Genomic DNA, 22,678 nt, shown 5'->3' with positions numbered 1-22,678 from the left:
TTCCCCAGAGTCATCAGAACTAAGAGATTAGAACTAAGTGTGAGCTGGCTCTAAGTATGATGTAGTAAGTGTCCTGAAAATATCTCTTTCAGTGGTTTGTCAAGGTCTCCCTAAAACTTGACCCTAAAAATCAAACTACTTCACCATTAAAACAAAACAGTAGTAACTGCTGCAGGCAAGAACCACCAATGTGTGCTCAAAGTAACTGGTGAGAGTTGAAGGTCAAAGGGAGTATCTTTCCCTGAAATATTTGTTAATTGCAATGGAAGAACAGTGCCTTTATGATCACCATCTTAACCGAGAAATTAAGGTTGCCGTCACCGGCAGTAACACACGCTGCCACCACGTACCCCTTGGTAGGGTGCACTAGAAACAGCACGTTGCCCCTGCGGTGTTCTCACCAAAATGCATCATCTCATTCCAACCCTGAGAAAGCAGCAGGCAAACACAAATTAAGGGGAATTCTACGAAATACCTGACTGGTACTCTTGAGAAGTTATCAAGGTCATGGAAGATGAGGAAACACCGAGGGAGTGTCACAGACTGAGCTCTGTACTACATGTCCAGCTCTTCCGTAACCCTAAAATGATTTCAAAATGATAAAAATAAATCTAGCTAGTGACTATGAGTACTTCCTTGGGGTCTCACCAAAGTCGGTGGCATTGTCTCCAGAAACATGTTAGCACCGAATCAGTTGTCAAATGGAGGAGCCACCTGATACATACAAGGTGGGGACCATTCAATGGACAGGAGGTGGCTGAGGTGTGGCAGAGACACAGCCTTAATCCCAGGGACAAAATCAGGAAAGCACTGACCTGTGAGGAAAGGCCTGAGGTGGAGTACGATTCAGGATAGAGGTTGAGGAGCTGAGGCATGGCCGGCGAAGGGGGAGTGCTGAAAAGGGGGGGCATGGAAGAGAAAGGATTTGCCAAGAGAAGAAGACAGTCTGGTCTAACACTTGTGATTCTGTCTTCTCTAGGGTAGAAATATACTCTTGAGGTCAGTGGACCATGGAAGGGTAAAGAAAACGAATTCTGAACTGTGGTGCCCCCTAATTCTTTGGGCTTGCACTTCAGGGTGCTATGGTGGCCTCCTCCTCAGCACGGCCTAGAGCTGGTGAACTCTGCAAAGCTGGTAGGAATCACAGGGGACACTTTATGCTTTCAGCCTTTAGGCAACAGTCTTAGAACCATTCATTAACATGCCAGAGAAGCTGATGGGATCACAGGCTACACCTGCCTTAGGGGTAGCTCTCCCTTTCCTGATCAGCGCCCAAGTTACCTGTGATCCTGTTGGAAATGCTGAAGAGTCTGGATGTCCTCTGTCGCTGCACAAATGGTTCCCGATAATATCGGTCCCCAAAGCACATGCCCAGTAGTTCCTTGCGAACTGTCTTGTTCCAAAGTCCATAGATCAGAGGGTGGCAGATGGCGCTAGTGAAGGACAGCCACGTGGCCCAGGTCTCCAGGGCCGGGGAGACATAGTTCTTCCCCCAGAGGGCCTCAGAGGTGATGACAAACATGTAGGGGCCCCAAGTGACCATGAAGGCTCCAATGACCACCAGGATGGTGATGAGGGCTTTGCACTGGTTGGCCGAGTAGACCACACCCTGAAAGGCGTTCCTCCTGCTGCCCGTGGAGGAGGTGGAGGTGCTGGAGTTTTTCCTCCCATTCCTCTGGGCGTCCTCCTCCACCATGACCACAGTGCCACAGTGCACCTTGCGTGCCTTGACCCTGGCCACGCGGAAGATGAAGCCATAGCACACCAGCATGACCAGGAAGGGGAAGAGAGCACACCAGATCTGCCAGAAGGCTGTGTAGCCAGGCTCCCGGTGCCATGCAGCCACACACATCCACTTGAACTCGTCAAACTCCACTGATGACCAACCAAATAAGGGGGGCAGGCAGCCGATGAGGGAGTGAAGCCAGATGTAGACAAGGGCCATCACGGCCCGGTTCCCCGTGATCTTCATGGGGTACACCATAGGGTAGAGGACAGCATAGTAGCTACAGAAAGGAAGGAGGGAGGAGAGAGGAGTCAAAGGGAGAGAGAACACACCAGGGATGGCTTCCACTGCTTTGCTGGGTGGAAGCTCTGTGACTTTTTCTTGTCCAACCCAAAGATGGGGTGAACGCTTTTCAAAGTAGCACCTTCCCCCAACTCGCCCAGACCATTCACACACATGGTTCTGTAGGATGCTTCATCAGTGAAGAGCTGGATGCCAAAAAGAGCACAGAGCTTGGGCAGCCCTGCTTCCAACCGCCCACATCAGAGCACATTCACATATGGGGGTGTGGCCAGACTAAAGGACCATGCATCAGGCCAGGTCACTTCTGCTGTTGCTGACATTGCTCCATGTAGACTAGTTTTTAGGGGGATCAGTAAGAACTGGAGCCCTGGTGGCACAGTGGTTAAGAGTTCGGCTGCTAACCAAAAGTTGAAATCCGCCAGCTGCTCCTTGGGAACGCTATGGGGCAGTTCTACGCTGTCTTACAGGGTCGTTATGAGTAGGAATCAACTAGATGGCAATGGGTTAATAAGAACTAGAATATCCAAAGACTGTGGGCTTCATTAAGTCAATGAATATTTATTGAGGGCCTGCTATGTACCGAAACCAAACAAACCAAACCCGTTGCCATCGAGTTGATTCTGACTCACAGCGACCTATAGGACAGAGTAGAACTGCCCCATAGGATTTCCAAGGAGCGCCTGGTGGATTCGAGCTGCCGACCTTTTGGTTAGCAGCGGTAGCTCTTAACCACTAAGTCACCAGGGTTTCCACTATGTGCCAAGCACTGTACTATGTACTGAAAGTGCAGGCGAGAAGATGTGAGGGCAGCAGACACATAAACAGAGTATGAAAGTCTGGAACGGTAAGGGCTATAGTTAATCCTCACAACGTTAAGTGGTGGTTACTATTATCTTCATTTTACAGGTGAGGACTCTAAAGAACAGAAAGACTACGTAACTTGCCCCACTCCACATAAGTGGAATAAGCAAGACATAAACCCAGGCAATCTGACTCTACTGTCCCCAGAGCATATCCCTAGTGACTCTTTGCATACCACCTATTCCAGAGTCCATAGATCAGACAGTGGTTCTGAATCACTCCACTGTGCCAGGAAGGAGGTAGGCCTATAGCACTAGTGATTCAGCTGGGCAGGCACCTGGTTCAGACTAAAGGGTTGAGCAGGCATCTGGAAGGAGGTGACCGCAAGGCCCAGGACCTGCCCTGGCATCCCGTGAGCACTGGTGAGCCATGGAGATGTAAGCAAGCGCAGGCTCAGTGCGAAAGTTGCATGTAGCTCAATAAGGCAGGAGTGTAATGTGCACAGAGTCCCTGGCTGGTCTAAATGGTTACTGCAGCTTGGCTGCTAACCAAAAGGTTGAAAGTTCAAGTCTGCCTAGAGGTGCCAAGGAATAAAGACCTGGAGATCTACTTCTAAAAAATCAGCCATAGAAAATCCTGTGGAGCACAGTTCTACCCCGATACACATGGGGTTGCCATGAGTCAGAATCCACCCCACAGCAGCTTGTTTGGCTTTGGTCTGGTAGAGTGCAAGGTGAAGGGAAGGACCGTGCATCAGGCCAGGTCAGTTCTGCCGTTGCTGACACTGCTCATTTTTGAACAAGTTTTCAGGGAGACCAATAAGAACTGGAATAAGGTCCAAAGATGTGGGCTTCACTGAGTCAATGAATATTTATTGAGGGCGGGCAGGTGGGCAGGGCCCTGGGCATGCAGAGCCTTGTAGTCCTGGCTAAGAACTGACACTTTAACTGGAACGGGTGGAAAGCTTTAGACTATGGGGTGAAACAAAACCCACCTGGCCCACACGAACATTTTATCCATAGGAAAACAGGCTATTTCCATGAGAATAACATGCGAAGGTGGGGAGGGGACTGCACGGGTGCTGCCTGGTACCAGGCAGAGTGTTATGAAATGACTGTGGCTAGGCACTGGTGGCACAGTGGCTAAGCACTCGGCTGCCAACTGCAAGGTCGATAGTTTGAACCCACCAGCTGCTCCGTGGAAGAAAGATGTGGCAGTTAGCTTCCATAAAGATTTACAGCCTCGGACACCCTATGGGGCAGTTCTACTCTGTCCTGTAGGGCCACTGTGAGTCAGAATCGACTCGATGGCAGCAAGTTAATGCCCCTTGCACGTCTCCAGAGAAGCTGCCTCCTCTACCAGGACTTCTCTGAGTCACCCTTGGGCACCAGCTGCTCGGAGACAGGGCCACAAGCCTGAAGTGCCACACACTGACTGGGCGAACTCTCACCGGGGTGCTGCCTTCTCAGTCTCTACCCTTTCTTCAGGGCCTTACTGATCAGGGGCAGGTCTGGGGCTGCTCAGTGGCGCTCCACTAAAATCAGGAACAAAAACCATAAACCACCTACAGCTATCTCAAGGTAAACATACTAACTGATGCAGGGAACAGTCTCCTAAAGACACTAGTGCTCTTCACATGGCTAACTACCCCATAGTTCCAGCACCTTCATTTATCAAAAGACTATGTTTAGAGCCAGAGTTATATCCACCACACTGTGGTATAAAAACATGCAAAATGTTTTAAATGGGTCTGAAGCTTTAGCAGCTGGGCGGCTAATCTAAAGCTGGCCATGGTGCTGACTTACAGTAAAATTCTTCAAAGGTCTTCCAACTTGGCTGGTTTAGGACACTGACATTTAAACAGTGAATTTCACTCCAGTCGGCTATTCTTTTTTTTTTTTAATTTTATTGCATTTTTGGTGAAAATTTACACAGCAAGATAGGTTCTCATGTGACAATTTCCACACAAATTGTTCAGTGACAGCAGCACATTTATCACAACATGTCAACATTCTCTTTAATTGTGTTCCGGTTGTTCCCTTTCCGGTACTCTAGTTTTCTTGCCCCCTTATTTCTCATCTTTGCTTTTGAGAAATTGTTGACCTTTAGGTCTCATACAGATAGCTTTTAAGTAGGTAATATCCTCTATTTTTTGTCCCACTCCACAATTTCACTGAAAGGTGATCTCAGGGGATAGGCTGGGTTCTAGGTTTAAAGGGTGTCTCAGGGAGATAGTCTCAGGGAGTCAGTCTCAGGGAGTTCTCTCTTCTCCGCTGTTTCCATTTGTCTGGCTTTTTCTTTTCTTTTTCTTTAATAAGAATTTGAGTTCTGCTCCACATTTTTCTCCCATTCTATCTGGTACCATCTATTGTGGCCCCATCAGAACAGTCAGTGGTGGTAGCCGGGAACCATCTAGTTCTTCTGGTCTCAGGGTAGATGAGGTTGTAGCTCATGTAGAGTTGTTTGTTTTCTGAGCTTTTGGTTACCTTCTTACTGTTTGACTCTTGGCAAATAGAGACCCATAGTTGTGTCTCAGGTGGCCACCCACAACGTTTTAAGACCCCAGATGCCACTCACTTCATCAGGATACGGACCATGATTTTTGTGAACAAAGTTATGCTCATTGACTGAGTTGTCCCATGAGACTATGGTCCTAAGCTTTCAAACCCAGGAAATCAATCTTGGAAGGTGTTTGGTTATGTCTGAGGAATGTGCGTATTTGTGTGTTCAATGAATATATGTGCCTGCACCCACATATTTGTATTTACATGTAAAAAAAATTTTTTTTTTTTTTATAGAAACCAAAAACTAAAACCATTGCCATAAGGTCGATTCTGACTCACAGCGACCCTAGAGGACAGAGCAGAACTGCCCCATAGGGTTTCCAAAGAGCAGCTGGTGGATTCAAACTGCCAATCTTTTGGTTAGCAGCCAAGTTCTTAACCACTGTGCCACCAGGGCTCCACACATACCAATACGTACTTCTAAAAGGAACCCTGGAGGCACAGTGGTTAAAGCACTTGGCTGCTAACCGAAAGGTCAACAAGTCAAACCCACCAGCCACTCTATAGGGGAAAGATGTGGCAGTCTGCTTCCATAAAGATTTACAGCCTTGGAAATGCTATGGGGCAGATCTGCTCTGTCCTATAGGGTCACCGTGAGTTGGAATCAGCAGTGGATTTGGTTGTTTGGTTTTATAGATACTTCTATTTGTTCTCACCTGTACCTATCCATATACCAGTATGTATATACTCATCCATACATGCTCACTCATTTTTACTTTGTGCTATGCTCACTTTCCCCATCACCAAAACAAATAACAAGTCTTTTTTATGGTCTAAAGCTTACTTTTCCCTTCCCCCCTTCCCTCCCTGGTAACCACCAATGAATACTTGTCTCTCTGTATATGTCTATTCTTTTCTCCTTATAAAATAGAGATCATACAATATTTGTTCCTGATATGACTGACTTATGTCACTTAGCATTATGCTCTGCAGGTCCATCCATGCTATAATATTGTAACCTGACTCTACGAATGCCAGTAAATTTCCATTAGTCCTTAAACTAGCCCGAGCCAGATTTGGCCTGTCCTGCATGTGCAGAAGGACCATCTGTGACAGCTAATTGACCTCAACAGAGGACGCAGCAACAAGTGGAACAAATCAGAAGGAAAATCATCACCCAGACCCCATTCCAAAGCGAAAGGTCTGACAAGAACCACGTCACCTCCTGTTCCCTGGCCACAATAATTCCTACAGCATCTTCCTTCTAGAATTTTCCCTCCACAGTAAGCCTGCGTGCCTGCCATCTTGCTACCCAAATCACATATAAGTCCTGCTTCCCCATAGCTCAGGGAATGTCGGATCTGAGGAACCTCCCCCCCCTCCCGCCCCGGCTCCTTGTTCTGTACATTGCAATAAAGTTACTTTCTCTTTCTCAGACAGATCATTGACAAGTCTTGAGCAAGCCAGACAAGGAACCCTTCCCAGGTTCAGCAACAGTATGTTTCACGGGCTCATCGTTATTCTTTATGGTTGCAAAGTATTCCATTGTATGTGTGTACCACAATTTGCTTATCCATTCATCCATTGACGGGCACTTTGGTTGTTTCCTTTTTTTGGTGTTGTGAATAAAGCAGCAATGAACAAAGGTGTGCATATGTCTGTTTGTGTCATTATTTTTAGGTCTCTAGAGTATTTTAGAGTATACACCTAGCAGAAGAATTCCTAGATCCTAAGGTAGCTCTATTTCTAGTTTTTTGAGAAAGTGCCATACCGTTTTCCATACTGGTTGTATCATTTTACAGTCCCACCAGCAATGGACAAGGGTTCCATTCTCCCCAACATTTGTCATTACCTTTTTTTTTTTTTAGTCAGTGCCATTTTATCTAGGGTGACACGGCATCTCATTGTAGGTTTGATTTGCATCTCTCTAATGGCTACTAATCGTGAACATCTTTTCATATGTTTGCTGGCTGCTCGGAGGTCCTTCTTGGTGCAGGTTCTGTTCATATCCTTTGGCCATTTTGTAAGTGCACTGTTTGTCCTTTTGTTGTTGAATTGTTCCAGTTTTCTATAGATTTTAGAGATTAGACACTTACCAAGTTAAGTTTTTTCTAAAGATTTTTTCCCAGTCTATAGGTTGTCTATTGACTTTTAATAAAGTCTTTTGATGAGTATAAGTTTTTAATTTTTATGAGATCCCATTTATCTATTTTGGCTTCTGCTATTCATGCATTTGTTGTAACGTTGTCCTATTTTTGCAAAAGATTAGGTCCTATAGCTTTCTCCCTGCTTTCTTCCAGGAATTTTATGGTTTCAGATTTAAGGTTTAGGTCTTTGATCTGTTTTGTTTTTTGTGTATAGTATGAGGTATAGGTTCTGTTTCACTTTTCTGCAGGTAGATATCCAGTTTTACCAGCACCACTTATTAAAGAGACTGTTTCTGCCCCACTGAATGGACCTTGACCCCTTGTCGAAAATTAGTTATACACAGATGATAGAGTGTAATTCTGCGTTCTCAGTTCTATTCCACTGGTCTACGTGTCTATCTTTGACACAACACAAGGCTCTTTTGATTACACGGGCTTCATAGTATGTATTGATATTGGGGAGTGTGAGGCCTCCTGCTATGTTCTTTTTCTTCAATATTGCTTTGCTATTCGGAGTTTCTTTCCTTTCCATATGAAGCTGGTCATTAGTTTTACCATTTCAGTAAAGAATGTTATTGGGATTTATATCAGGATTGCACTGTATCTGTAGATTGCTTTAGACAGAATTGACATATTCTCTATATTAAGTCTTCCAATCCAGGAGCACAGTATGTCTTTGCATTTTTGTAGGTCTTTTTTAGTCTCTTGTACTAGTGTTTTATAATTTTCATTGAATAAGTCTTTTATATCCCTGGTTAATCCCTGGCTATTTTATTGATTTGGAGGCTACTGTAAATGGTATTTTCTTCTCTTTCATTTTTATCTTACACTTAAACGATAGTACATACAATTCTTTCCCCAACTTTATTGCGCTTTAGGTGAAAGTTTATGTTACAAATTAGTTTTTGCTTAACAATTTATATGCAAACTGTACTGTGACATTGGATGCAATCCCTGCAATGTGTCAGCACTCTCTCCCTTTCCCTTTACATCCTGGGTTCCCCAAGTCCATCTGCCCAGTTTTCCTGTCCCTTCCTGCTTTCTTGTCTTTTGGGCAGGTGTTGCCCATTTGATCTCATATACTTGATTTAATTAAGAATCACGCTCCTAACCCGTGTTACTGTTTGTTTTATAGACCTGTCTAAGCTTTGGCTCCCCCATGGGTCTGTCAGTTTGTCATACTGTGGGGGCTTGCATGTTGCTGTGATACTGGAAGCTGTGCCACTGGTGTTCAGATACCAGCAGGGTCACCCATGGAGGACAGGTTTCAGCAGAGCTTCCAGACTAAGACAGACTAGGAAGAAGGACCCAGCAGTCTACTTCTGAAAAGCATTAGCCAGTGAAAACCTTATGAATAGCAGCAGAACATTGTCTGATATAGTGCTGGAAGATGAGCCCCCCCAGGTTGGAAGGCACTCAAAATACAACAGGAGAAGAGCTGCCTCCTCAAAGTAGAGTAGACTGTAATGACGTGGATGGAATAAAGCTTTCGGGACCTTCATTTGCTGATGTGGCATGACTCAAAATGAGAAGAAACAGCTGCAAATACCCAATAATAATAGGAACCTGGAATGTACAAAGTATGAGTCTAGGAAAAACGGAAATCATCAAAAAATGAAATGGAATGCATAAACATCAATATCCTAGGCATTAGTGAGCTGAAATGGACTGGTATTGGCCATTTTGAACTGGACAATCATATAGTCTACTATGCCAGGAATGACAAGTTGAAGAGGAATGGTGTTGCATTCATCATCAAAAAGAATATTTCAAGATCTATCCTGAAGTACAACACAGTCAGTGATAGGATAATATCCATACGCCTACAAGAAAGACCAGTTAATACGACTATTCAAATTTATGCACCAACCACTAAGGCCAAAGATGAAAAAATTGAAGAAAATATGGCCTTGGTGATAATGTCAGTAATCGAATGACAGAATTTGGCAAGACCAATGACTTCTTCACTGCAAATACCTTTTTTCACCAACATAAACAATGACTACATACATGGACCTCGCCAGATGGAATTCATGGAATCAAGTCAACTACATCTGTGGAAAGAGATGATGGAAAAGCTCAATATCATCAGCCAGAACAAGTCCAGGGGCCGACTGTGGAACAGACCATCAATTGCTCATATGCAAGATCAAGCTGAAACTGAAGAAAATCAGAGCAAGTCCACGAGAACCAAAATATGACCTTGAGTACATCCCACCTGAATTTAGAGACCATCTCAAGAACAGATTTGACACGTTGAACACTAATGACCGAAGACCGGACGAGTTGTGCAATGACAACAAGGACATCATCCATGAAGAAACCAAGATGTCACTGAAAAGACAGGAAAGAAAGAAAAGACCAAGATGATGTCAGAAGAGACTCTGAAAATTGCTCTCGAACATCGAGCAGCTAAAGCAAAAGGAAGAAATGATGAAGTAAAAGAACTGAAAATTTCAAAGGCCGCTCAAGAAGACAACGTAAAGTATTATAATGACATGTGCAAAGAGCTGGAGATAAAAAAACCAAAAGGGAAGAACATACTCGGCATTTCTCAAGCTGAAAGAACTGAAGAAAAAATTCAAGGTTCGAGTTGGAATAGTGAAGGATTCTATGGGGAAAATATTAAACGACGCACAAAGCATCAAAAGAAGATGGAAAGAATACACAGAGTCATTATACCAAAAAGAATTAGTCAACGTTCAAACATTTCAAGAGGTAACATATGATCAGGAACCGATGGTACTGAAGGAAGAAGTCCAAGCTGCACTGAAGGCGTTGGAGAAAAACAAGGTTCCAGGAATTGATCGAATATCAATTCAGATGTTTCAACAAATGGATGCAGCACTGGAGGTGTTCACTCATCTATGCCAAGAAATACGGAAGACAGCTTCCTGGCCAACTGACTGGAAGAGATCCATCTTTATCCCTATTCCCAAGAAAGGTGATCCAACCGAATATGGAAATTATATCATTAATATCACATGCAAGCAAAAATTTGCTGAAGATCATTCAAAGGCGACTGCAGCAGTATAATGACAAGGAACTGCTAGAAATTCAGGCTGGATTCAGAAGAGGACGTGGAACCAGGGATATCATTGCTGATGTCAGATGGATCCTGGCTGAAAGCAGAGAATACCAGAAAGATGTTTGCCTGTGCTTTATTGACTATGCAAAGACATTCAACTGTGTGGATCATAACAAATTACGGATAACATTGAGAAGAATGGGAATCTCAGAACACTTAATTGTGCTCGTGAGGAGCCTGTATGTAGATCAAGAGGCACTTATTCAGACAGAACAAGAGGATACTGAGTGGTTTAGAGGGAGGAAAGGTGTGCATCAGTGTTGTGTCCTTTCACCATACCTATTCAATCTGTATGCTGAGCAAATAATCTGAGAAGCTGGACTACATGAAGAAGAACGGGGCATCAGGATTGGAGGAAGACTCATTAACAACCTGCATTGTGCAGATGACACAAACTTGCTTGCTGAAACTGAAGAGGACTTGAAGTACTTACTAATGAAGATCAACGACCACAGCCTGCAGTATGAATTACACCTCAACATAAAGAAAACAAAAAACCTCACGACTAGACCAATGACCAACATCATGATAAACGGAGAAAAGCCTGAAGTTGTCAAGGATTTCACTTTACTTGGATCCACGATCAACAGCCATGGAAGCAGCAGTCACGAAATCAAAAGACGCATTACACTGGGTAAATCTGCTGCAAAGGACCTCTTATGTAAAATGGTATAACCACTATGTAAAATGATGTGATGCCTCCCGAAAAAAGCTAGGAATAGAAATATCATACCATCCAGCAATCCTAGTCCTTGGAATATATTCTAAAGAAACAAGCGCCTTCATACGAATAGACATATGCACAACCATGTCCACTGCAGCATTATTCAAGATAGCAAAAAGATGGAAACAACCTAATTGCCCATCAACAAATGAATGGATAAACAAATTATGGTACATATACACAATGGAATACTAAGCAACAATAGAGAACAATGATGAATCTGTGAAACATCTCACAGCACTGATGAATCTGGAAATGAACGTACTTTGCTTCCTTTGGTGGTGCTCTATATATGTGTATGAGGTCAATTTGGTTGATGATAGCCTTTATATCTTCTGTATCTTTGCTGAGTTTCTTTCTAGATACTTCGTCCTTTACTGAGCGTGGTGTGTTGAAGTATCCTATTATTGTCGTGGAACTGTCTATTTCTCTTTTCAGTGCCGTTAGCATTTGTCGTATGTACTTTGGAGCCCTGTCATTGGGTGCGTAGATATATTTGCCTTAAAGTCTATTTTATATGAGATTAGTATTGCCACTCCTATACTTTTCTAGTTACTTGATATATATTTTTAATCCTTTTATTTTTAATATATTTATGTCCTTATGTCTAAGGTGTGTCTCTTGTAGACATCATAGTTATTAATCGTATTTTTAATCCATTCTGCCACTCTCTGTCTCTTTATGGTTGCGTTCAAACTATTTACATTTAGTGTGATTACCAGTAGGTATTAGTTTCTTGTTGTCATATGTTTTGTGGTGCTGATGTTTTCTTTGTTCCTCTTACATTCCTGTGCTGAATTCCCTTTGTTTTGGGATATTGTTTTCTTATTACAGATTTCGTGTTTACTGAGTCTTCATGTTTTTCTTCTTTTTATTTTGATGAGTAGGTTTTTAACTTTCCTTGAAATTTACCTTTATCTTCCTAAGTTTAAACCAGTCTTTTATTACTTAACACTGCCTTGACTTCCTTTCCATTTAAAAGTTGTATACCAACACTGTTCATTCCCCATTTTATTGTTTTGACATTGTCGTCATTTACAGATTGATGTCTCTGTTTCTATTTTAAATCTTCACTTTGCTTTATTATTGAGAGTTCCTTACCAAGGCTGATATCTGGCTGATGCTGTCCTGTGTCCTAGACTCCGACTGTTGTCTCATGTTGTTGGTTCTCTCACCAAAGGACTTCCTTTAACATTTCTCGTAAGGTTGGTTTGGTTTTTACAAATTCTCTTAATTTCTGTTTATCTGGAAATGTCCTTATTTTGCCAGCGTATCTGAGAAAGAGTTTTGCACAGAATATTATCCTTGGTTGGCAGCTTTTTCTTTCAAGGTCTTATATATGTCATCCCATTGCCTTCTTGCCTGCATAGTTTCTTCCAAGTAATCACAGTTTAGTCTTATTGTTTCCCCTTTGTAAGTGACTTTTCATTTTCCTCAAGCTGCTCCCATGATCCTTTCTTTTTCTTTGGTTTAGGCAAGTGTCACTATGATGTCTTGTTGGCTTTCTCTCAGGGTCTCCCCTATATGAGCTTTGTGAATTGTCAGCTTTTTGTCTTTCATGATATTTAGGAAGTTTTCTGCCAGCAAATACTCAACAATCTTCTCTGTGTTTTCCATTTTCTCCCTTTGTTCTGGAACTCTGATCACGTGCAAATTTTTGCTCTTGACTGTGTCCTACATAATTCTTAGATTTTCTTCATTCTATTGTCTGATTTTTCCTCAAGTAGCATCCATGGGTTATCTTCAATCTCACTGATTCAGTCTTCCATTATTTCCAATTTGCTTCTAAAACATTCTATTGAGTTTTCCATTTCTGAAATTTTGTTTATCTTTTGGATTTCTAGTTGCTGTTTTTGTATGGTTTCTAATTGTTTCTTTATTTTGGTGTTTTATTCTTGTATTAATTCCCTGAATTCTTCCATTAGTTTTTCTTTGTTTTCCTTGATTTTGGGTATTTTTTTTCCATGGTTTTGCCTATTTTCCTTGATCTCTCTCCTAATTTCTTGTAGCCTCCTATATAGTAGTCTTTTGGATTCCATATCAGGTAGTTTAGTTCCATTGCCTTTTCTTCTACCAGAAGGTTATCTGACTCTTTATTTTGGTCACTTGCTGGAGCCATCTTGTCCTGCTCTTTGATATATTTTAATATTGTCTGCTGTCTCCAAGATATTAAGGTATTATTTTATTTGCTGATTGTATTTTTTTTGTTTGTTTTATATTGCTTTTTTGTTTTCTTTTGATATGTCAGGGGGATGGGCAGGCTGTAATTTGCTGCTTGCACATCTGTGGGCACCATAGCACTCATCACCTTGTCCAGGGGGGCAGGGCAGCAGCAGGCAGGGTGAGCAAGCTTTGCTGTACACTGATGTGGTGAGGTGGATGAGGGTGGGCTGGGCAGGCACTGTCTGCCTCCTGATGTTGGTCCAGTGGTGTAGAAGTGTTCACAGCCCCTTGCCAGATGGGTAGTGGTGTTGGACAGGTCCACTTTCCACCATTCAATAACTGGTCAAGTGGTGGAAGGAGAGGGGTGGCGTGGGCCTGGTGTTGCAGTCTGAGTGCCGAAGAGGCACAGCAAGTGCCAGCAGGAAGAGGAAGGTGGTGGTGTACAGGACAAGGTAAGAGATAAAAAGAAAAGGAAGATAGAAAGAAAGAAATATTGGTGCAGTAAGGGCCTGCAGGTCGGGGCTGGGTGGACCCTTGGCAGTGGTGTGCTGGTGCACCTGTGTCACTCTAGCTATGGGGCCTGTGAGAAGTGGAGGAGGTAGAGTATGGGGCTAGGTGGGAGGAAAAAGAGAGAAAAAATGGCAGCATGACAGGGCCAGCGAGTGGGGACGGTGCAGACCCAGGCTGGAAGGAAGGAAAGGTTGATGGTTTCTGTGGCTAGATGGAAAGGAGAAGGAAAAGAAAGCAAAATAAATGGTGGCACATTTGGAGCCAGCGGGTGGGCAGAGGCAGACCTGGGGCAGCGGTGGGCCAGTTGCCCTCTAGTCGCAGCGGTGCCACAGGGGCTGGCAGGGAGTAAAGGTGGTATACAGAGCTATGTGGAAAGCAGGAAGAGAAGGAAGAAAAAGAATAGAAAAAAATGGCAACATGGTATGAGCTGGTGAGTGGGGGCAGGGCACACTCAAGGGCGGGTAGGAAGGGCAGGGAGGTGACATACTGGGCTAGGTGGGAGGGGAAAAGGAAAGAAAGATAAATATGGTGCAGTGGGAGCCAGAGGGTGGGGGTGAGGCAGACACAGGGCAGCAGTGGACCAGTGCACCAGTCCTTCTCTAGCTGCAGTGGTGTGGCAGGGGCTGGGGGAAGGGGGGGAGTTGGTTCACAGGGCTAAGTGGGAGGGAGAAAGAAAATGAAGAAAAAAAAAAAGTCCTGCGTGGTGGGATAGGGCAGGATGGGCCCCAGGAGCTGAAGAGGGGCTAGTATTGTAAACCTCAGTGGTGGTGGCTACCAGGCTGGTAGGGTTCTTGCTTCTACTCACCAGTAGGGTGAGTGGTGGGAAAGCATGTTTCTCTGGTTACCAGGTACTCTGTTGGGAGCTCCGTGAAGTTGCCTTTCCGTACTCCCTGCCCAGGATTGTTGCTGGCTGTGCTTCAAGATGATGACACTGTGCTATGTTAGTTGGCAGGGGGCTTCCACTTCATCTCTCTCCTCATTCTGTTTTCTGTCAATTTCTTCTTCCATTTGGTGTTTGATCTTGTTCTTTATCCCTTCCTCTGATGCTTAGAGTTCCAGAACTGACGTTTGCATCTGTTTTACTCAACTTCCGGGTCTTTGCTTCAGAGAGATGGCATGGTTTGTCTGTCTAGGGTGCCATGTTGGCCCCACCTTTGTATTGTTTTCTTGACTCCTTTTTGGGGGTAGTCTTTGTTAGTGTAGAGGAACGAAACCGTGTGTTGATCTTGTACCTTGCAACATTGCTATATTCTCCTGTTTGTCCAGCAGTTTTCCAGTGGAATCTTTAGGGTCATCTGTGTATAGGATCATATCATCTGCAAATTGAGATAGTTTTACTTCTTCCTTTCCAATTTGGATACACTTTATTCTCTTTCTTGTCTTACTGCTCTAGCTAGGACTTCCAGTACAATGTTGAATAAGAGTGGTGATAATGGACATCCTTGTCTCATTCTCTCAGCCCTTCTCCAGTGAGTATAATGTTGGTTGTTGGTTTTGAACATATGCCCTTAATTATATTGAGAAATTTGCCTTATATTCCAACTTTCCTGACAGTTTTTATCAGGAAAAGTGTTGAATTTTATCCAATGCTTTTACTGCATGAACTGATATGATCAGGTGATTCTTCTCCTTTGTTTTATTTACATGGTACATTATATTGACTGGTTTTCTAATGTTGAACTGCTCTTGTAATCCTGGTATATGAATACCACTTGATCATGGTATATGAGTTTTTTTGATATGTTGCTGAAGCTTGTTGGCTGAATTTGTTTGAAAATTTTTGCATCTATGTTCATAAGGGACACTGGTCTGTAATTTTCTTTTTTGTGTGTGATGTCTTTACCTGGTTTAGGTATCAGGGTTATGCTGGCCTCACAGAAAGAGTTTGGTAGTGTTCCTTCCTCCTCCAAGTTTCTGAAGAGATTAAATAGGATTGGTATCAATTCTTCTCTGAATGTTTAGTAGAATTCTCCAGTGCAGCCACCTGGTCCTGGGCTTTTGTTGTTGTTGCCAGATTTTTTTTTTTTTTTTTTTAATGACATCTCCAGTATCTTCTTTTGCAATGAGTCTGTTTAAATTTTCTACTTCTGTTTGTTTTAGTTTGGGTAGGTAGTGTGTTTCTAGGAATTTCTCTATTTCATCTAAGTTTTCAAATTTGTTGGAGTACAATTTTTCATAGTAATCAGTTATGATCTTCTTATCTCTGTTGGATTGTAATGTCACCAATTTTATTTCTTAATTTTGTTATTTGCCTCTTCTGGTTTTTTTCTTTTATCAATTTAGCCAGTTATTTCTCTATTTTATTGATCCTTTCAAAGAACCAACTTCTGGTTTTGATGATTCTTTCTACTGTCTTTTTATTTTCTATTTCATTTATTTGTGCTTTGATCTTTATAATTTCCTTTTTTTCTGGTAGCTTTTGGCTTCTTTTGCTCTTCCTTTTCTATTTAAGTTAATGATTTTGGATCTTCTTTTTTAATACAGGCTTTTATTGCCATGAATTTCCCTGAGTACTGCTTTTGCTGTGTCCCCAAGGTTTTAGTATGTTGTGTTTTCGTTTTTATTTGATTTTAGGAATTTTTTAAGTTCACTTTTGATTTCTTCTATGACCCAAAGTTTTTTTTAGTAGTGTATTAGTTTCCATGTTTTCTTTTTCCTTATTCTTCCTGTTGTTGATTTCTAGCTTCATACTGCTATAGTCAGAGAAGGTGCTTTGTATGATTTCAACCTTTTTAAATTTGTTGTGACTTGTTTTGTGTCCTTAGCATATGGTCTATTTTGGAAAACGATCCACGTGAGCTAGAGAAGAATGAGTATTGTTCTGATGCTGGGTGGAGTGTTCCATATACATCTGTGAGGTCCAACTGGCTTATGGTCTTATTTAAGTTCTGCATGTCCTTGGTGATCTTCTTTTCAGATGTTCTGTCTATAATTCAAAGTGGTGTGTTGAAGTCCCCTACTATTATTGTAGAGTTGTCTATTTCTTTCATATTAGTCAGTATTTGTTTCATGTGTTTTGGTGCACAGCTATTAGGTACACATAGATGTATAACTGTTACGTCTTCTTGCTGGATTGACCCTTTTATTGTTAAGTTATGTCCTTCTTTATTGCTTGTAGTGGATTTTGATTTAAAGTTTATCTATTATCAGGATGGCCACTCCTGCTCCTTTTTTGTTTACTGTTTGCATGGAATATTTTTCTCCATCTTTTTATTTTCAGTCTGTTTGTGTCCTTATGTCTAAAGTGTGTTTCTTGTAGACAGCAAAAGGGTGGATCACCTTTTTTTTTTTCCCATTCTGCCACTCTTTGCCTTTTGCGTGTGGCATATAGACCATATATATTTAAAGTTATTACTGAAAATGAATTATCTACCTCACTCATTTTGCTATTTGTTTTTTCAGTGTTTCAAATATTCTTTGTTTTTAATTCTGATTTTTCTGTCTTTGTTTCTGTATAGCTGCTTTCTTGTGATGGGCCTTTTTTCTTTCTTCCTTCTTTTCTTCTGAATGTTTTTTCCTTAGTGATTTCTTAGTAGTTACCACGTATATTCCACTGGGTTTTGACCACACATATTCCACTACATGACTTACAGTTGCAAGAATGTACAACAGCTGACATACAACCTTAACATAATAAATTTATTCTGGATATAGTGCTCCCTTCCCCATTTCCATTGGAGTGTCCCCATTAACATCGATATACAACTCATATTTGATAAGTTTACTTTGTGCTTATTTCTTACAAACTTGATGTATTGTTTGTGGGATTTAATCATTGAGTTTATTCCCTAAAATATCATATAGTCAGTCCTTATTACTGCAGTGTTGTTGTGTTTTTTGGAGATCTCCCTCTCTCTCCTCGCCCCGCTCCCACCTATAGATATAAGTATTTCCTTAATGCTCTTCCCTTTCCATTTGGAGTACTCCCTTAAGTAATACTTGCAAAGCTGGTTTGGTAGTAGCAAATTCCCAGAGCTTCTGTTTGTTTGGGAACGTCTTGATTTTCCCCTGATTTTTGAATGACAACTTTGCTGGGTAAAGAATTCTTGGTTGGCAATTGTTTTCACTCAATATTTTATATGTGTCAGTCCATTGTCTTCTGGCCTCTAGGGTTTCTGGGGAGAAATCCACACTGTTTCTTATGAAAGACCTCTGGTATGTTATAGTGTGTTTTTCTCTTGCTGCTTTCAGAATTCCCCCCTGTATTTGGTTTTCAAGAATTTTATTAGGATATGATGCAGAGTTGCTCTTTTTGTGTCTTTTCTGATTGGGGTTCATGAAGCTTCCTGTATTTATTTGCAAGCTTCATTCTCTGTTCAGGTCTGGAAAATTCTGATTATTTCTTGGAAAATTGCTTCTGTGTCTTTATTGTTGTCATGGTGTTCTCGGATTCCAATAATTCTAATGTTAGATTTCTTAACTGAATCCCACATATCCTTTTAGATTTGTTTGCTTTTGTTCTTTTCTCTTGTTTCTCTGGAGACTTGATAAGTTCAGTTATTTTGTCTTCTAGTTCACTTATTCTATCTTCTGTCTGTTCAACTCTATTGTTGAGTGTTTCTATTGCTTTTTTCCGATTCAGTTGCTTTATTCCAAATTTCAGTAGTTCTCTTTGTTTTTTGTTTGGTTGGTTTTGTTTTTGATGTTTTCAATTTTCTTGGTGAGTCTCTCATTTTGTTCCTCCATTGTTTCCCAATCTCCACTAGTTTTTCTATGTGTTTTTTTGCTTTCTTTAGACATATTTAGCATCATAGTCTGAAAATTATCAATCCTTTGCATTAGTCTGGACTCATAGGAGAAATTTCCTCTTCTTTGTGTTTTGCTTTTGATTGGTCCTTCCTCTCTTGTAATTTGTATGTTTTACTATTTTTTGTTGAATTTGGGCTGTTTTTTTTTTTTTTTTTTTTTTTACTTTAAATTTTTTATTCTGGTTTTTGTGAGAAAATTTTCTGATTGGGCATCCTGGTGACACAGCAGCCAAGTTCCCAGCTGCCAACCAAAAGGCCAGGACCTGCACCAGCCAACCACTCTGTGGGAAATAGATGCAGCAGCCTGCTTCCACAAAGACCGTCCCACAGGACAGCTCCACTCAGCCCCACAGTGTCACTATGAGTAAGAATCAACCCAGCAGCAGGAGGCTTGGTAGAACTACTAGAGTGCACTCTCTCCCTTAAGTTTTTTTCAGTGCTGATTCAGGAGTTCTGGGTGCTTGATTTCCGGAATTCAATATGCATTCATGGGATGGAAGGTTTAGCTGGTCACAGACACTGATATAAGTGGTGGGGCTTGACTTTCCTGTGGTGAAGGTGGGGGACTCTCCATGTCTTTTGCTCATGGGCACCCCTGCACAAGCTATCCCATGGTGACCTGCTGTGGGCCGTTTCCCTCTGTGTCATCCCATCAGACTGAAGTATTCTCCTCACCCTGCTGCCCTTGCAGCTCCTCCCTAGTGCCTATCCATCTCGAGCCTCAACGAGACTCAACGGCACTCTTTTGCAGTACCATGGTCTTCCTTCACTCCTCCCAACTGCACAGCCCATGAACTCCTACAGCCAATTTGTGCCACATTAAAAAAACCAGCCTACAGCTTCCTCAGATTAGCTCCTTTTCTGTGTTCCTTGTTTGGGGTATTATCCAGCCATACCAAAATGGCTGTGATGAGCAAGCATTCCTGATATTAGCAGGTGGGGTCTCCCAGCTTCTATGCCATCCCCACTCCTCCCCTCCCCCACTTCTGGGCTCACTGCAACTTGCCAACGCCTCAGCTGCCATCCAGAGTTCTGAGATCTCAGTCTGTACTTGTTTTAATTAGTTGTTTGGTGACTTAGGTGCTGGGGGAGTAAATGGGAGAGTTCACCCACTTTGCCATCTTGCTCCACCCTAGCTATTCTTTTTATATTCTCCTTTTGCTCTCCCTTCATGAGGATATAAGATAGATTCTATGACTTATCTGCCCAACAATTTAATTTCTTTAGCTAGGTTTCTCAATTGGGGGCAATTCTGCCCCCCAGGGGATGTTTGACAGTGTCTGGAAACATTTTTTATTATCACAAATGAGGGGCTCCTGCTGGCATCTTGTGAGTAAAGACGAGGGATGCTGCTAAACTTCCTATAATATGCTCAGACGGCCCCCCACCACAAATAATTATCCAGCCCAAATGTCAACAGTGCCGTTGTTGACACATCCAAAGCTAAGCTAACTGGATATTGCACTTGATTGGCAGCACTGGTTCTGTGGTACTATGTAATGGTTAAGAGCACCACTTTGTCTACCTTAGAATTGAAGGAGTTACTTACCAGCCATGTGACCTTGGGCAAGTTCATTTAAGGTCTCAAAACTTCACTTTGCTCATCTGCAAAATGAGGGCTCATAGGGTTGTGGTGAGGATTAGCTGAGATACATGTTGATGTCAACAGCATGAGTTTATCTTATGCCTGATACATGACCTATGTTAGTTAAGATGATGACCGCTGTCTTTGTTTTTCTCCACTTCTAATTTCTTAATAATGTTCCCACCTCTTTCCTCCACCCCCATTTTGTCTCTGTTATTCTTCTCTCTCCTTCATTTAACTTTTACTTCTCTCTCACACACACAACACACACATACACACACATTGTATCTTAGACAGCAGAATATGTACCCTACAAAATTACTACCATCAAATAAAATTAATTCCCTAAAATTAAGAAGTAAAGGAAGGACTATATAAATACCTGGTCAAGTGAAGACCATTTATATGGACATGACCAAATTAGCTGGGCCAGTCAATTAGTGATTTAACCCACACAAATGGCCAATAACCAAAACTAAATTGCATCTGCCATTAAAACACGTTAAGACACCAAATTTTATAGCAGTCTGTATATTTTAAAAGGAGGTTGGCTGGCACAGTGGTTAAATGCTTGACTGCTTACCAAAAAGTCAGCAGTTCAAACTTACCAGCCATTCTGTGGAAGAAAGATGTGGCAGTCTTTCCATGAAGACTACAGCCTTAGAAACCCTATGGGGCAGTTCTACTCTGTCCTATAAGGTCGCTATGAGTCAGAATTAACTCAACAGCAATGGGTTTTTTGATTTTATATATTTTAAAGATCTGTCCAAAGCACTGTGAATTCACCATATTTTGCTTGTGGGTAAAAATAAACAATTTTCCAAAAATGATGTTGTATTGTGTGCCATAGAGTCAATTCCGAATATAGTGACCCTATAGGACAGAGTAGAGCTGCCCTATAGGGTTTCCTACGTTGAAATCTTTTCGGGAACTGATCGCCAGGTCACTGGTGGGTTCAAACCACCGGCCTTTTGGTTAGCAACCAATGCTTAACCATTGCACCACCAAGGCTCTTTTTTCCAAAGATTATCAGACCCTAATAACTTGGCACCACAGTAAGGCGGTCTTTGTTTCTGGTTGACACTGAGGCACAGTTAAGGGGCCTGATGGGCCCTGGACTGAAACTCCAGTGGATGGATTTGGTGCCAAGCTGTCCATATGTACCGCCTCCTCGCGTCCAGTCATTTCCCCTGAGCTTCTGCTGTGTGAAACACTGAGCCCTTTAGCACATACCTCATGCATTTTCACCACATTCTGTTTTGTTCCCTCCTCTATGTTCCCACAGAAACTTATACATGCTGGCATCATGTATATACCATCTGATCCTAAAACCACCTGATCACACGTCTACCTCCTCCACACCGTGAACTTCTCAGCACGTTTATTCACCTTATTCAGCTTTGTGTTCCCAGCGCCAGTCACAGTGCCAGGCACGCATTAGGTGCTCAATGACTGTTTTCCAAGTGAAAGAATGAAGGCTGCTCCTTCAGCCAGAAGGGCATTTTCTACCTCTTATATCCCTGTACGGTCCTACTCACTGTTTAGGACCTAGCTCAAATGTCACCTTTTCCCTGGAGCGGTGACTGGTGAGGCTGTCTACGTTGTCACTGATGCTTTGTTTCACCGTCAGTGCTCACATCAGCCTCTACCACTGGGCTGTAATCACTTGGTGGCAGGGTCTCTGTCCTGTTTACGCTCCTATCGTGCCAACCCTAGTGTTTAGCACAGGGCCTTGCATAGAGCAGATATTCAACAAATTTCCCAGTGTGAAGGAATAAGGCTTTGCAAGAGGCAGCCCCCCACCACCACCACCAAGCTGATGCACTCTAACAGCATGATTAGAGGATTTATCGTGCTTGCTGGTGAAAAATCTTACTCTGGCTTATCTAGACCCCAGATCCAAACAAGCAATTTATAGCCTCCTAGAGCCACCACTGCAGACAGCTGGAACTATTTACTGAGTGTCAGTCTACAGAGAGCACTGTATGAAGCAATGAAGGGCCAGTCTCCATGCCTGCTCCTGCTGCCTTTACCCACACTCCATGTGCCACATGGCCCAGGACCCAGCAATTGGTCTTTAAAAATTAAAAATTTTTTTTAGTTTATAAAGAAAATGTTCTACATTCTACTTTGGTGAGTAGTGTTTGGGGTCTTAAAAGTGTATGAGCGGCCATCTACGATACTCCAGTGGTCTCACCCCTTTGGGAGCAAGGAAGAATGAAGAAAACTAAACATACAAGGGAAAGATTAGTCCAAAGGACTAAAAAACCACATCTACCACGGCCTCCACCAGACTGAGTTTAGTACAACAAGATGGTGCCCGGCTACCACCACTGGCTGCTCTGACAGGGATCACAGTAGAGGGTCCCGGACAGAGCT

General features: G+C 42.4%; 1 protein-coding gene across 7 annotated transcripts in view; it reads right to left on the bottom strand.

Moving 5' to 3' along the window:
• The window catches only part of GPR161 (G protein-coupled receptor 161), a 73,466-nt gene that overhangs the window by 25,423 nt on the left and 25,365 nt on the right, over positions 1 to 22,678 (bottom strand). For all 7 annotated transcript variants that reach the window (XR_007516898.1, XM_049881326.1, XM_049881327.1 and 4 more), the window contains one exon: positions 1,282 to 2,006. Coding sequence is in view for 6 of the 7 variants with exons in the window: in XM_049881326.1 (XP_049737283.1) it covers positions 1,282 to 2,006 (725 nt within the window). In the remaining variant the exon portion in view is untranslated. The remainder of the gene's footprint in view (positions 1 to 1,281; positions 2,007 to 22,678) is intronic.

The sequence above is a fragment of the Elephas maximus genome, chromosome 3 (assembly GCF_024166365.1).
Source record: "Elephas maximus indicus isolate mEleMax1 chromosome 3, mEleMax1 primary haplotype, whole genome shotgun sequence".
Taxonomy (NCBI): Eukaryota; Metazoa; Chordata; class Mammalia; order Proboscidea; family Elephantidae; genus Elephas; species Elephas maximus.
The sequence above is the reverse complement of the archived record's forward strand: the minus strand, read 5'-3'. Positions and strand labels throughout refer to the sequence as shown.